Source organism: Salvelinus fontinalis, chromosome 24 (assembly GCF_029448725.1).
Source record: "Salvelinus fontinalis isolate EN_2023a chromosome 24, ASM2944872v1, whole genome shotgun sequence".
In the NCBI taxonomy this organism is placed as follows: Eukaryota; Metazoa; Chordata; class Actinopteri; order Salmoniformes; family Salmonidae; genus Salvelinus; species Salvelinus fontinalis.
The window spans coordinates 2,963,588-2,979,190 of NC_074688.1; the positions used below are offsets into that span (position 1 = coordinate 2,963,588).

General features: G+C 42.8%; 1 protein-coding gene across 1 annotated transcript in view; it reads right to left on the reverse strand.

Moving 5' to 3' along the window:
- LOC129821763 (ATP-binding cassette sub-family G member 1-like) overlaps nucleotides 1-15,603 on the reverse strand; it is a 60,411-nt gene that overhangs the window by 18,282 nt on the left and 26,526 nt on the right. The window contains exons 3-10 of the mRNA XM_055879388.1: nucleotides 10,174-10,291; nucleotides 9,616-9,748; nucleotides 6,878-6,928; nucleotides 6,146-6,291; nucleotides 1,612-1,735; nucleotides 1,044-1,158; nucleotides 601-746; nucleotides 318-419 (exon numbers count right to left, since the gene is read on the reverse strand). Of these exons, the coding sequence (XP_055735363.1) occupies nucleotides 318-419; nucleotides 601-746; nucleotides 1,044-1,158; nucleotides 1,612-1,735; nucleotides 6,146-6,291; nucleotides 6,878-6,928; nucleotides 9,616-9,748; nucleotides 10,174-10,291 (935 nt within the window). The remainder of the gene's footprint in view (nucleotides 1-317; nucleotides 420-600; nucleotides 747-1,043; nucleotides 1,159-1,611; nucleotides 1,736-6,145; nucleotides 6,292-6,877; nucleotides 6,929-9,615; nucleotides 9,749-10,173; nucleotides 10,292-15,603) is intronic.

Here is a 15,603-nt window from a genome sequence, read left to right on the forward strand (position 1 = left end):
GCTGTGTTTTTCTGTGACTAGGTACTGACCTAACATAATCATGTGGTGTTCTTTCGTCGTAAAGCCTTTTTGAAATCGGACACTGGTGGGATTAACAACAAGTTTATCTTTAAAATGGTGTAAAATACTTGTATGTTTGAAGAATTTTAATTATGAGATTTCTGTTGTTTGAATTTGGCTCCCTGCACTTTCACTGGCTGTTGTCAAGTCGTCTCAGCCATAAGATGTTTTTTGGGTTCATTACATAACATTTGGCTATTTTAAAAAGGCAGCTGTTGCAGTATAAAAACGAAACAGTAGGTGGCAGTCTGTCTTACCGTATCTCTAAGAATGCTTTGAAACGTCCTTTTGAACAGGATGCAGAACTGAGTCAGACAACTGGCCGAGAAACTGTGGCAGCCCTCACTGGAAGATGAGTCCTGAAAGGATTGGAGAGCGACATAGAGAGAGAAGAAAACAGAGACTGAACAACCTAAGACTTCTCAACATAAATTTCCTGAAACATTGAAATGAAATGCTTTGACTCTGAAAATAAAACTTCGGTGAGATTCTTAATTTCAAACCATTGAGAGCTGTAGTAATACACTAATCCCCGATTACCTCATCAGAAGATTTGTGCCACAAGAAGGGGTTGAGGGGTCCATTGTTCATGTCTGTCTTGTAGACCTGCTCACATTTCCTCTCCTGCACGGCCTTCACCAGACGAGCCGTCTGATCTCCGTACTCCCCAGACGCCACCTCCATCACTGGGATCAAATGGAGAGAGAGGTATGCATGTCACAGAAAGCCCAGTGATTATTGCACGAGGAACCATCTGTAAAAAAGCTATTTTGAGAAAATGTATTTTCAGTTGAAATAATAGAAAGAATAGTTTCTAGAACGCTTTATACCAAAGTATACTAAAATAACTTCCTGGGACAGTCATTCTAAGAAAATAAGGCAGATTCCTGAATACACTGATATGCATGTGTAAATAAGATTATTATAACAATGATGACGACACATGTGACTTGTTCCTCATTAAACTGGTAAGAGTTTCTCACCAAAGTCTGCAGGGTTGTGGTACGTTGGGCAGTTGAGCCCCAGCTCTCTGAGATAGGGGACCAGGTTAGGTACATTCCCTCTGTAGATACACTGGCCCTGACTAAGGACATACAGCTAGGGAGGGAAACACAGGGGCACGAAGCAATCAGGATACAGTACATTCATTTAGCAGACCATTCATTTAGTTATCAAAATAGCATTGGAATCATTGACATAAGGGGCAAAGCAACAAGACGACCCTGTAGTTCTTCTCTTTTAGTTTAGTCACACTAGGTACTGTATATACCAAGCACACATCGTTTGTTTTTACTTTGTTAAACAACTACATTAGCCTGTTGATTTGTTGGGGACCGTGCATAAGTATTGTGCCACATGTCTAGCTAGCGACGTATCTCATTTCCAACTGTGATCCTTTGGTATAATTGTGCCTTTCATAGAATCGCATGCATTAGGCTAGCCTGAGTCCCAGATCTGTTTATGTTGCCACGCCAATGACGTCGGAGTTGGTAAGACAACTCAAACAGATCTGGGACTCTAACAGAACAGAAGGCCAGGTTGGAGGCTGACCTTGTTGAAGAGCTCAAAGAGCTTGGCGCTGGGCTGGTGGATGGTGCAGATGACGGTGCGGCCACCATGGGCCAGGGCCTTCAGCAGAGACAACACCTGGAAGCAGGAGGAACTGTCCAGGCCACTGCAAAACAGGGTATTGCGGCCAGGGTTCGCATATAGGGGACAATGTCAAAGTAAAGAATAGATTTGCTTTTGCACACCTAAAGTAACATCTTAGATCATCAATACGGAGAAGAAGCAAACTAGTGAAGTGAACTGGTAGAAGGACTCCAGCACATTGCATAAACTTGCACTATACGACAAAGCAACAAACACTAACGTTAGCTACTGAAGTTAGCATGATGTGTTTTTTCTGCACACATGTTCTTGTATCTGATCTAATGGCCTGTCACTGGACACTGATATGATGTCAGTGATTTTGACCAGGTGGGAAGACTCTTTGGATTGAGTGTGCAGCACAGTGCAGTTAAGCAGTCAGAGGTGACTGAGAGACAGGATCGGGCATCAGGAGTAAATCCCCTTAACCCTTAAGATAAGACGCTCTCAAAAACTATGACATCATTCCAGTTTCAGACCAGGGTCAATTCAAAGTGAAGTCAGTCAATTCAGGAAGGAATTTGATTTTTTTTTAAATAAATAGTTTCTCCTTTTTGATTTATTGAGAAGTCATTGAAAATAAAATATTTTCTCAAACATTTAATTGGAATTTCAGTTTATTACATGACTTGGCTGACAATTCAAATTGACCCAAATCCTGTTCCAGACACGTCTCTATCTCTAATAACAGTGGACAGTGGAGCCTAAAAACGACCTTAAATAACAAGAGCACTTGAGAACGTTTACGGTAAGGTTAGCAAATGTGGTAGCTCTACAGTACTCCGCTGTTCATCGATCGTATTCGTCAGGGACTTTCCATCTGCCCTATCTCAGTCCCATATGTTGTCCGATTGACTTTAGAAGATAACATTTCAGACGCTTGGAATATTTACAGTGCCTATAGAAAATCTACAACCGCCTTGGATTTCTTTACATGTGTTACAAAGTGGGATTCAAATGGATTCAACCCCCTAGAGTCGATTAAAATCCATGACTTTAAGATAGAATTATCAGGTTTTTTTGCATTCGATGTGTCCCAATCCACCGTAATGTCGCACTTGCGGTTAAAGGTGACAGAGCTAGAGCAGTGTTTGTCAGAGCATGAGACATCCCGGAAATCGGTCTTCTCACAAAATCTTATGTATTATGACGCCTCTGTGGAAAGGTGAGACTCTCACGAACACGCACATGATGGTTGTTGCTCTAGGACGTTGAAAAAATGTATTGGAAGTACAATGCATTCGGAAAGTATTCAGACCCCTTGACTTTTTCCACATTTTGTTACATTACAGCCTCATTCTAAAACGGATTAAATAGAAAATTGAAATACCTTATTTACATAAGTATTCAGACCCTTTGTTATGAGACTCGAAATTGAGCTCAGGTGCATCCTGTTTCCATTGATCATCCTTGAGATGTTTCTACAACTTGATTCAATTGATTGGGCATGATTTGGAAAGGCACACACCTGTCTATATAAGATCCCACAGTTGACAGTGCATGTCAGAGTGAAAACCAAGCCATGAGGTTGAAGTAATTGTCCATAGAGTTCCGAGACAGGATTGTGTCGAAGCACAGATCTGGGGAAGGGTACCAAATCAATTCTGCAGCATTGTAGGTCCCCAAGAACACAGTGGCCTCCATCATACCTCAAGGGGCCTTAAAATTCCAAATCAAATAGCGAAAGTATCCTTGGTATGACCTTCTTAAAACAATTCCATATAGCTTAGTAGAACCCTTCCCCCATCCCCCGGCTTAGACGAGGCTTAGATTGTATGGGTGAATTGTCTTCTTTTTTTTTTTCAACGATCTACACAAAATACTCTGTAATGTCAAAGTGGATGAGATGTATACATTTTTTAAGATTTATTAAAAATAAAACTAATATACCTTGATTAGATTCAGCCCCCTGAGTCAATACATGATTCTTCTTGGGTAAGTCTCATAAGAGCTTTTACACACCTGTATTGTGCAATATTTGCCCATTATTCTTTTCAAAATTCTTCAAGCTTTGTCAAGGTGTTGGGGATCATGGCTAGACAGCAATTTTCAAGTCTTGCCATAGATTTGTAAGCATATTTAAGTAAAAACTGTAACTTGGCCGCTCAGGAACATTCATCATCTTCCTGGTAAGCAACTCCAGTGTAGATGTTGCTTTGTGTTGTAGGTTATTGTCCTGCTGAAAGGTGAAATCCTCTCTCAGTGTCTGGTTTAAAGCAGACTGAAGCAGGTTTTCCTCTAGGATTTTGCCTGTGCTTAGCTCCATCCAGGTTATTTTCCTCCTGAGAAACTCCCCCAGTCTTTGCCAATGTCAAGCATACCCATACCATGTTGCAGCCACCACCATGCTTGAAAATAAAGAGGCAGCTACTCAGTGATGTGTTGTGTTGCCCCCAAACATAAGGCTTTGCATTTAGGCCAAAAAATGTATTCCTGGGGAAATATTACTTTAGTGCCTTTTTGCGTACAAATGCATGTCCTGGAATATTTTTATTCTGTATATTTGTATTCTTCTTTTCACTCTGTCATTTATGTCCTTATTGTGGAGTACTATGTTTTTTTTGTTTTTTTTGAGAAATAAGATTTTTGTGCATATTTTAATTTCTTTACCTTTATTTCACTAGGCAAGTCAGTTAAGAACACATTCCTATTTACAATGATGGCCTAGGAATAGTGGGTTATAAGTGCCTTGTCAGGGGCAGAACAACAGATTTTTACCTTGTCAGCTCGGGGATTCGAGCTAGCAACGTTTCGGTTACTGGCCCAACACTCTAACCACTAGACTACCTGCCGATCCATCCTCAGTTTTCTCCCATCACAGCCATTGAACTCTGTAGCTGTTTTAAAATCACCAATGGCCTCATGGTGACATCCCTAAGCAGTTTCCTTCCTGTCCTGCAGCTCAGTTCAGAAGGATAACTGCATCTATGATGTGTCTGGGTGGTTTAACACCAACCACAACATAATTATTAACTTGACCATGCATAAAAATACAGTATATTCAATGTCTGATTTGTTATTGTTACCCATCTACCAATCACTGCCCTTCTTTATGAGGCTTTCGAAAAGCTCCCTGGTCTTTGTAGATGAATCTGTGCTTGAAATGCAATACTTGACTGAGGGACCTCAAATCAAATCAAAATGTATTGGTCACATACACATGGTTAGCAGATGTTAATGCGAGTGTAGTGAAATGCTTGTGCTTCTAGTTCCGACCATGCAGTAATATCTGTCACGACTTCTGCCGAAGTCGGCTCCTCTCCTTGTTCGGGCAGCGTTCGGCGGTCGACGTCACTGGCTTTCTACCCATCGCCGCTCCATTTTTCATGTATCCATTTGTTTTGTCTTGTTCCCTGCACACCTGTTTTTCATTCCCCAATCAATCTACGTGTATTTATTCCTCTGTTCCCCATCATGTCTTTGTGAAAGATTGTTTGTGTGTTACGTGTTGTACGCACTAGGCTATGCGTTTATTATTTTCCGGGTGTTTTCACAAAGCTTGTTTGTATTGCTATACATTCATGTTGTGCGCACATTTGTGCGCGCTATACACTTTGCATTGTTGGCTGGAGGAGGTTTTTGACGCAGCTGCGTTCATCTGTATATCTCTCCTGACGTAATAAAGTGTGCGCCTGTTCACAAGTCTCTGCTCTCCTGCACCTGACTTCACCACCAGTACGCACAAGCCTGACAATATCTAACAATTTCACAACAACTACCTTATACACACAAGTGTAAAGGAATGAATAAGAATATGAGAACGCGAAGCGAGGCGGCCATCTCTGTCGGCGCCGGACCTTACAGATGTATGGGGGACAGACGAAGGGGTAGTCAGAATAATTTTTTACTTCTAAACTAATTTAGGCAATTTTTTTGTTATTGAATTTTTAACAATTTAAAAAAGTGTAGAATTTTCTTTTTACTTTGACATTATGGAGTATTTTGTGTAGAGCAATGACAAAATGTTGTGGGTGAGCTTCAGGAGTAGGCTAATCCCTACAGATGGTACAAATGTCAACCAAAGGGAGACAAATAGCTGCTTTTTGGTCATTAAGGACTTTGGGACTCATTTGTGTCCCCTGGTGAGACTCTAGTCTTTCCTAACCAGAAGCCAACTGGGAGAGATTATATTCAATTGCATCCTCTGTTCCAAAAGAGGACAGGTTAACCTTGGAACTTTTCTTTCAGATTACTTTCGGGGGGAAATACAAACAAGACTGAAAAAAACACACAAAATGGAACAACTAACACCTGCGCTCAAAAACAACGTCATATTGCCTAGTACACCTCATGAAAGAATAGCATTGCCTCTAAGATATGGACTGTAAAGTGCGCTTAGACAGTGGCACGTTACAATCCATAGTCATGTCAGGACTTTCCTTGCCATGGACACACATGCATGTGTTCTATACGATCTGCAATGGGAGCTTCTGACCTGGTGGGTTCGTCAAAAAACATGACGGGGGGGTTGTTGACAAGCTCCAGGGCGATGGCCAGCCTTTTCCTCTGCCCCCCTGATAGATGTGACGTTCGGGTTTTCGCACACTCAAGCAGGCCCAGGGCCGTCAGGATCTCCCTCACCTAAAAACAACACAGGAGGATTACAAACACCTATAACCACGTCCCTCCCTCTCGGGAACGTGACGTATAAGTCTACATTAATCACAGATCTAGGGTCAATGCTAACTAAAGTTAGCGCAGTGACTGGAAGTCTATGGGTAACTACTAGCATGCTAGCAGATACCCATAGACTGCTAGTCATTGTGCTAACGCTAGTTAGCATTGGCTAGTGAGACTACCTCTAACTTCCTTCATACTGGACACAGAGACATAGTATCCACTAGTTCATCTACATCTGGGGAAGCAGATAAAGGGCTTCATTGGCAAATTCCCGAAGTATCCTTCTAAGCATAATGGGGAGGAAATCATATCTGACCCTGCATCAGTGGTTAGTAACAACATCTACACACATACTCCTTCCCAGCCACCCTCATCATATCACTTTACATCCATTCCAGCCTGTTTAAAGCCAGTACTGACTGCACTAGTGGCAACACTCCAGTGCTGAAATAGTAACTAGTCCTAATTTCCAGTTCGAGGGTCAGGGAACATGTAGGAGATTAAGGTGAGGGAAGATTCTGAAGCCGTTCCAATGCAACTCTCTCACCATGTCTCTCTTGCCCTCATCCTTTTCCTGGAGCTTCAGATTAGCAGACACCTAGCAGAGAGAGAGTAAGATTTAGTTCACACTCCGGCCGCGTCCCAAAGAAGAGAAACGACACCTACGTGCATAGAATCTTTCATGTCTCAGAAGCAACCATGTAGAGAGAAAAATATGTATCTTACCAATGTGAAGAAAGCCCCAGTTTAGAAGGGCACCATGTCACAGATAAATGCATTATGTAGAACATACATCATGTGGAATATTGAATTCTGACTGCTCTAATACATTGTATTTGCTGCTTTATAAACATTTCACCGGTTTATCTACACTCCAGACTTGACTGCCCTTGACCAGCACAAAAGCATTCTGTGGCGTACTGCACTAGCTTCGAATAGTCCCTGCGATATGCAACTTTTCAGGGAAGTCAGGAACCAACACACAGTCAGTTAGGAAAGCAAAGCCTAGCTTTTTCAAACAGAAATTTGCATCCTGCAGCACTAATTCCAAAATGTTTTGGGACACTGTAAAGTCCATGAGACTAGGAAACACTATCACCACTGATAAATCCACGATAATTGAGAATTTCAATAAGCATTTCTCTACGGCTGGCCATGTTTTCCGCCTGGCTACACCAACCCCGGCCAACAGCTCTGCACCCCCCACAGCAACTGGACCAAGCCCCCCCCCCCCCCCCCCCCCCCCCCCGCCGCCGCATCTCCTTCCCCCAAATCCAGACAGCTGATGTTCTGAAAGAGCTGCAAAATCTGGATCCCTACAAATCAGCTGGGCTAGACAATCTAGACCCTCTCTTCCTAAAATTATCCGCCACCATTGTTGCAACCCCTATTACTAGTCTGTTCAACATCTCTTTCCTATCGTCTGAGATTCCCAAAGATTGGAAAGCGGCCGCGGTCATCCCCCTCTTCAAAAGGGGGAGACAGTCTAGACCCAAACTGTCACAGACCTATATCCATCCTGTCCTGCCTTTCTAAATTCTTCAAAAGCCAAATGAAGAAACAAATCACCAACCATTGCAATCTGGTTTCCAAGCTGGTCACGGGTGCACCTCAGGCACACTCAAGGTCCTAAACGATATCATAACCGCCATTGATAAAAGACAGTACTGTGCAGCCGTCTTCATCGACCTGGCAAAGGCTTTCGACTCTGTCAATCCCCGTATTCTCATCGGCAGACTCAACAGCCTTGGTTTCTCTAATGACTGACTCGCCTGGTTCACTAACTACTTCTCAGATAGAGTTCAGTGTGTCAAATCGGAGGGCCTGTTGTCCGGACCTCTGGCAGTCTCTATGGGGGTGCCACAGGGTTCAATTCTCGGGCCGACTCTTTTCTCTGTATAAATCAATGATGTCGCTCTTGCTGCGGGTGATTCTTTGATCCACCTCTATGCAAACGACACCATTCTGTATACATCTGGCCCTTCTTTGGAAACTGTGTTAACAAACTTCCAAACGAGCTTTAACGCCATTACAACACTCCTTCCGTGGCCTCCAACTGTTCTTAAATGCTAAACGAAATGCATGCGCTGCCCGCACCCGCCCGCCCGACTAGCATCACTACTCTGGACGGTTCTGACTTAGAATATGTGGACAACTATAAACACCTAGGTGTCTGGCTAGACTGTAAACTCTCCTTCCAGACCTACATTAAGCATCTCCAATCCAAAGTTAAATCTAGAATCGGCTTCCTATTTTGCAAACAAAGCATCCTTCACTCATGCTGCCAAACATACCCTCGTAAAACTGACTATCCTACCGATCCTCGACTTTGGCGACGTCATTTACAAAATAGCCTCCAACACTCTACTCAGCAAATTGAATGCAGTCTATCACAGTGCCATCCATTTTGTCACCAAAGCCCCATATACTACTACCCACTGTGACCTGTATGCTCTCGTTGGCTGGTCCCCGATACATTTTCGTCGCCAAACCCACTGGCTCCAGGTCATCTATAAGTCTTTTCTTGGTAAAGCTCCGGCTTATCTCAGCTCACTGGTCACCATAGCAATAACCACCCGTAGCCTGCGCTCCAGCAGGTATATTTCACTGGTCATCCCCAAAGCCAACACTTCCTTTGACCGCCTTTCCTTCCAGTTCTCTGCTGCCAATGACTGGAACGAATTGCAAAAATCACTGAAGTTGGAGACTTATATCTCCCTCACTAAATTTAAGCGTCAGATGTCAGAGCAGCTTACCGATCGCTGCAGTTGTACACAGCCCATCTGTAAATAGCCCATCCAACCAACTACCTACCTCATCCCCATATGTTTTTCTGCTCTTTTGCACACCAGTATTTCTACTTGCACATATATCACTCCAGTGTTAATCTGCTAAATTGTAATTACTTCGCCACTATTGGTCTATTTATTGCCTTACCTCCTTACTTCATTTGCACACACTGTACACAGATTTTTCTATTGTGTTATTGACTGTACGTTTGTTTATCCCACGTGTAACTCTGTGTTGTTTCTGTCGCACTGCTTTGCTTTATCTTGGCCAGGTAGCAGTTGTAAATGAGAACTTGTTCTCAACTTGCCTACCTGGTTAAATAAAGGTGAAATATATCATTTTTAATTAACCTATTGTCTACTTCCAGAAGCATTCCTTTCCATTGTGTATGCACTGCAGTGTGTTTGATCTATTGACCTGCACTCTGGCCGGGTCTCCTTTGTAAAAGAGGTCTTCTTGATAAGTAAAGGTTAAATATATAATTATTTTAATTACCATCATGGCTTCCTGTACTGTGAGGTGAGGCAGAAGCATGTCGTCCTGCATGATGTAGCACGAGACCTTCCTGAAAGAGCGCAGGTCACGAGGCTGCCCATTGATCAAGATCTCCCCCTTCATCCCTGTCTCTCTACAGAGTGCAAAGCCATACCTGGGTTACGCATTTGATCCATATGATACAATTGATTTATTTCTGTGTTTAAAAGAGAAATGAACAGACATTCATGTAAACATGAACAACACATATTTCTAAAGTTTAAAACATGAAAACACACACATACAATACACATGGAATATATACAAAAATACATACAGTAATCATTCTCAAAAATGTATTTCATGACTTGGGTCATTGTTAAATGATTGAGAATTAACTTGGCGCTTGGCGTCACCCTGCGAGAGTCACAGCAAGGTAACAGCAAGCTGCAGCAAGGCTTTTTGTAATGACAACTTTTTAATGCCCAGAACTGTAGGTGTGGCGTGATTCTTGTTAGTAGAAGTCTATCAGTGTCTTTGTACACCTCTTGGTTGTTAAGTGTCGGGCCTGTGGCTCACCTGTAGCCGGCCAGAATATTCATCAGGGTGGATTTCCCAGCTCCTGAGGGACCCATGATGGCCACCAGGCCGCCGCTGGTGAATTTCCCAGAGATCCCTTTCAGCAGGGTCTTGTAACCTAAGAGCCGGGTACAAAAGAAAGCAGAACCATATAAAATCCTCCATCAGCCTCACAATGGCACTTCAGGCTTTAAGCGTCACACAGTATCTGCTTAAACCTGCTTAAATGTCCAAACCATGCATTCTCTCCTCCTCGGATAAAACCCTCTTTGTGTTTCGCGTTAAAAGGGGGTATTTGGATTTTATTGTGTTTTCTGAGTGAATGCACCCATCTGGTTGGGTGTCGATTTACATTTTATATCTCCTCATGCTCACCTTTCAGATCCCAGAACAAGCTTGGATTAGCCGCGTTCCCACCCAAACATGCCCATGGTGTGATTCAAATCAACACACACTGTTTGTTGGTGTGCTCACTGTGAAGCACTTTGAGCTGCATTCGTAAAATACGTTTTATAAATAAAGTTATTGTTCTACATTTTTAGAGTGAATTCACATTTTAAAATGAGCCGTTTATCTATTCTGTTTGAACAGCACATTCGTGTAAACGCTGAAACACACTGTTGTTCTAGCCCAGAACTAGCACACCCGATTCATGACCTTGATGATTTGGATCCGGTGTGTTAGAGCTGGGCTAGAACAGAAATGTGCAACCCAGGGTCCCAAGGTCTCAGTACTAGAGTGTCTCACTGTCTCACTCTTAATCTATCGTATGTGACAACACTGTAAATCAAATGGAAATGAAATAATTGCCTAGCCATAAGCATGCAGAAAGCCAGTGGAATGGCCTACAGTAACCTGCTATTTATCTAATGGACACAGCCATCTGAACGCTAATCCAGTTGATTGCAGTGGCTGCCAGTTTAATTGGATTTTCTGGTATAATCCTTCAGAGCGATACACAAATACCTCCAACCTTTTCTGTCCTCTTTTAATGGAACGTAGTTCCCTGCTGGGAGAGGATGCACTTTAGTAACCTCTCCCTTGTGAGGACACAGTGTGTAAGCCATGCAGTGGTTGCACAGACAGTAATTGGCTGGTTCAGGAAGGGCATGTTCACAACTTGTTCATTTCATGGCTTAATTCCCATACGGGTATGTTTTTTTTGGGGGGGGGGGGTGAAGCATTGAGTGATGATATAAATGCACTAGGATGTGGATCGGGAAGAAGGAAAAAAATGGCTAAACAAAAAACAAATCTTTGAGCTTGCAGTATGTTATACTGTATGTCTAGTTGGTGTTGAATCCCACTATAAATGGTAGCTACATCCTTCAACAGACAAGGGAAAAGTTATGCAAACCTTGTGACACTATACTCATGTGATGAGTAACCTTTTGTCTGAGACTAAAGCTAATGCCTAGTCTTTAGCTCAGCAGGCTAACATTGAGTGAGTCGTGACAATTGTCAGCATGTTACAGCAAGAAAACTGAACAAACGTGAGAAACAAATTCAAGTTCCAACAAATCATCATGTATTTACTAAATCAATTCCGTTCAATTATTTGAGTCCAAAGCATGACAACATGGAACGTCATAGTTGTCGGTGTCCATGTGCATGGTATTGGACAGAAATGGTCAAAAATGCTTATGTAAGCCCCTCAGAATCAAACGAACCTGGTAAAAATAAGGCAGGTAACCAAATTCGGCAAAGACTTGTATTACACCCAATCAGCACATGTAAACAATAGGATTAATCACAGTTCATTGGATTGGGTGCATTCACTGAAAAACAAATGTTCTTGCCCTTTGGCAAAATAATGACAAAGTAGGCTACACAGAAAAGTCAAAATCACACACTGCATAAAATCAGAGCTTTGGAAGAGGATAACAAGTATTTATTATCCATTTAATACGAGTTGAACAATTTGGGTCAATGGATTTTAGGGTGGGAATGAGTTGGCAGCTAAATACGTGGATTGCATTTACCTTAAAACATACTCCCTTTATGTTCAGATAAGTAAATGATCATACAAATGCAATAAAGTTGCATTAACTGCTTTCCAACTGACCTGTATGGACTGACCTGTATGGTCCAAAAATATATTTCAGATGTGTGTGGGGGAAATGAAAGATGGTCTAAAAAGAGGTGAAACGGTTCATATTTTTAATGCATTTAATGCATCCATCTGTATCAATGAGCAGCTGCAAGAAGAGAGGGGAGATCGTGAGTGAGCAAGAGAGGTGAGCGAGACGGAGGGAGGGAGGATAGAGAGAGCTGTGAAGGGGCTTAAAAGAGAAACCATGTGGTGGGCATAGTGACACCTGCTGTGGCTGTACTACCTGTGTTTGTGTTTGGGATGCTGAAGGATGACAGAGGAGGGCCTCCCCTCCCCTTCTCTTCCTGCGAAAGACACTAATGCCTGGGCGGAGATGTAGAGCAGCCACGGAGGATGAGCACCCGAGTGTCTCCCTTCGCTGCTCAACTTACAAGGCACAAACACCCAGTGTTCACTCTGTGATTGTCGAAATTGGACTAGCCCGAGACTTAATGCCAAAAGAGTCATTCCACTAACTTAGAGCCATGATATTTCAAGAGCAAGAAATGGTCAGCCAGGAGTTGATTAAAAAAGTCTATTAAACTTTTGAATTTCTTTTAATTGACCGTACAGCAATTGCTAAGTTAGGCCTACTCAATAAAAAACAATCTACAGTTCCTTTTTAGTTTTTTTGCTTTTCCACAGCACTCCGAAGTGGTCTTTACCTTCGATAATGTAGAAAATGTTGTTTGTTACCAAAGGTATGTGTTACTCATAACAAAACATTAAATGCATTCATGGAGTAGCAGATCAAGATAGTTAGGACAAAAGTCAAATGGACGGTAGGATGTAGAAGTGGGTCAAAAAGTGTTCCGAAACAATTTGGCAAATTAATCAAACCGATTCTAGTTTAGAGTGGATGTTCCTGTGTAGTGGGGTAATATTTATTATATGCATATTATATGTCCTTCATATGCGACCCGTAATAAGACTATGCAATAAAAATGAATTGTCAATGAAGATAATTGAGCAATATTACAGCAAGGCTATTGTTGCATTAAAGTAATAGAAAATCAAGAAAGGTCTGAGAATGGAATTTGAAATTCAAGTGTATTTAATTACTTTGTCAAATCAATTAAATCACATATGAGGCATAAAGCTTAAGTTGCAAGGCAATACTGACATTAACGAGGCATTTAATATCTAGGCGTGATCAGACAGGGAGAGAGAGAGCGAAATCATAGGCCATGTCCCAAGAGTCCCTGGTGGGGAGACAGAAAGTAAGAGAGAGTGTATCTCACCACACTCGGTCAGGAACAAAGAAAGAGAAAGAGTGAATCTAAGACACTTCTATAAGCATCTGACTTGTTTGGATTCCAAAAAAAAAAATGTATCATATTACTCCAGTGCTAGCCTCTCTACACTAGCTTCTTGTTAAGGCAAGGGCTGATTTCAAAGTTTTACTGCTAACCTACAAAGCATTACATGGGCTTGCTCCTACCTATCTTTCCGATTTGGTCCTGCCGTACATACCTACACGTATGCTACGGTCACAAGACGCAGGCCTCCTAACTGACCCTAGAATTTCTAAGCAAACAGCTGGAGACAGGGCTTTCTCCTATAGAGCTACATTTTTATGGAATGGTCTGTCTACCCATGTGAGAGACGCAGACTCGGTCTCAACCTTTAAGTCTTTATTGAAGACTCATCTCTTCAGTAGATCCTATGCTTGAGTGTAGTCTGGCCCAGGAGGGTGAAGGTGAACGGAAAGGCACTGGAGCAACGAACCGCCATTGCTGTCTCTGCCTGGCCGGTTACCCTCTCTCCACTGGGATTCTCTGCCGCTAACCCTATTACAGGGGCTGAGTCACTGGCTTACTGGTGCTCTTCCATGCCGTCCCTAAGGAGGGTGGGTTGAGTCACGGACGTGATCTTCCTGTCTGGGTTGGAGCCCCCCCCTTGGGTTGCGCCGTGGCGAAGATCTTTGTGGCCTATACTCGGCCTTGTCTCAGGATGGTAAGTTGGTGGTTGAAGATATCCCTCTAGTGGTGTGGGGGCTGTGCTTTGGCAAAGTGGGTGGGGTTATATCTTGCCTGTTTGGCCATCGAGGGTATCGTCGGACAGTGTCTCCCGACCCCTCTTGTCTCAGCCTCCAGTATTTATGCTGCAGTAGTTTGTGTCGGGGGGCTAGGGTCAGTCTGTTATATCTGGAGTATTTCTCCTGACTTATCCGGTGTCCTGTGTGAATGTAAGTATGCTCTCTCTAATTCTGTCTTTCTCTCTTTATTTATTTCTCTCTCTCGGAGGACCTGAACCCTAGGACCATGCCTCAGGACTACCTGGCCTGATGACTCCCTGCTGTCCCCAGTCCACCTGGCCGTGCTGCTGCTCCAGTTTCAACTGTTCTGCCTGCGGCTATGGAACCCTGACCTGTTCACCGGGCGTGCTACCTGTCCCAGACCTGCTGTTTTCAACTCTCTAGAGACAGCAGGAGCGGTAGAGATACTCTGAATGATCGGCTATGAAAAGCCAACTGACATTTACTCCTGAGGTGCTGACCTGTTGCACCCTCTACAACCACTGTGATTATTATTATTTGACCCTTCTGGTCATCTATGAACATTTGAACATCTTGGCCATGTTCTGTTATAATCTCCACCCGGCACAGCCAGAAGAGGACTGGCCACCCCTCATAGCCTAGTTCCTCTCTAGGTTTCTTCCTAGGTTCTGTCCTTTCTAGGGAGTTTTTCCTAGCCACCGTGCTTCTACACCAGAATTGCTTGCTGTTTGGAGTTTTGAGCTGGGTTTCTGTACAGCACTTTGTGACATCAGCTGATGTAAGAAGGGCTTTATAAATACATGTGATTGATTGATTGAAAATCTGAGTTGTTGACCAATCGTATTACAGTAAAGTTAACCGCCAATCAGATATCAGACCTACAGGATGTTATCACAATAGAACCTCTGCTACCCAAAGGTGTGAGACAATGGAAGTTGGAGAGATAATGCAGCATGCCTAAGACAACACAAAGGAAATCTCTGCATACAGTGTTAATAGTGACTTCAGGGGCTGGACCAATCTACAGCTGCAAATGCAGGCCCACAGTACATGTTGGTGCTGAGTGAGTTATTTTGATGCCAGACCAGTCATGGTTCTCTCCATCTTTTACATTAATCTGATCCGTTCCATGTTTCGTCTGATGAAGGATTATACCTTCGGGTGTATTCATTAGTGCACACTGTAGCAAAAGGTTTTTAAATCCGTGTGGTTCCTAATGAATAAACGCTTCAAAAACGGCACTGCCGTTTTCCATCAATAGATGCGTGTTTCTTTTTCTGTTCTGCCAATTCTACCCAATTGAAAATATAAATGAAAACATTCCACGATTAAATATGAT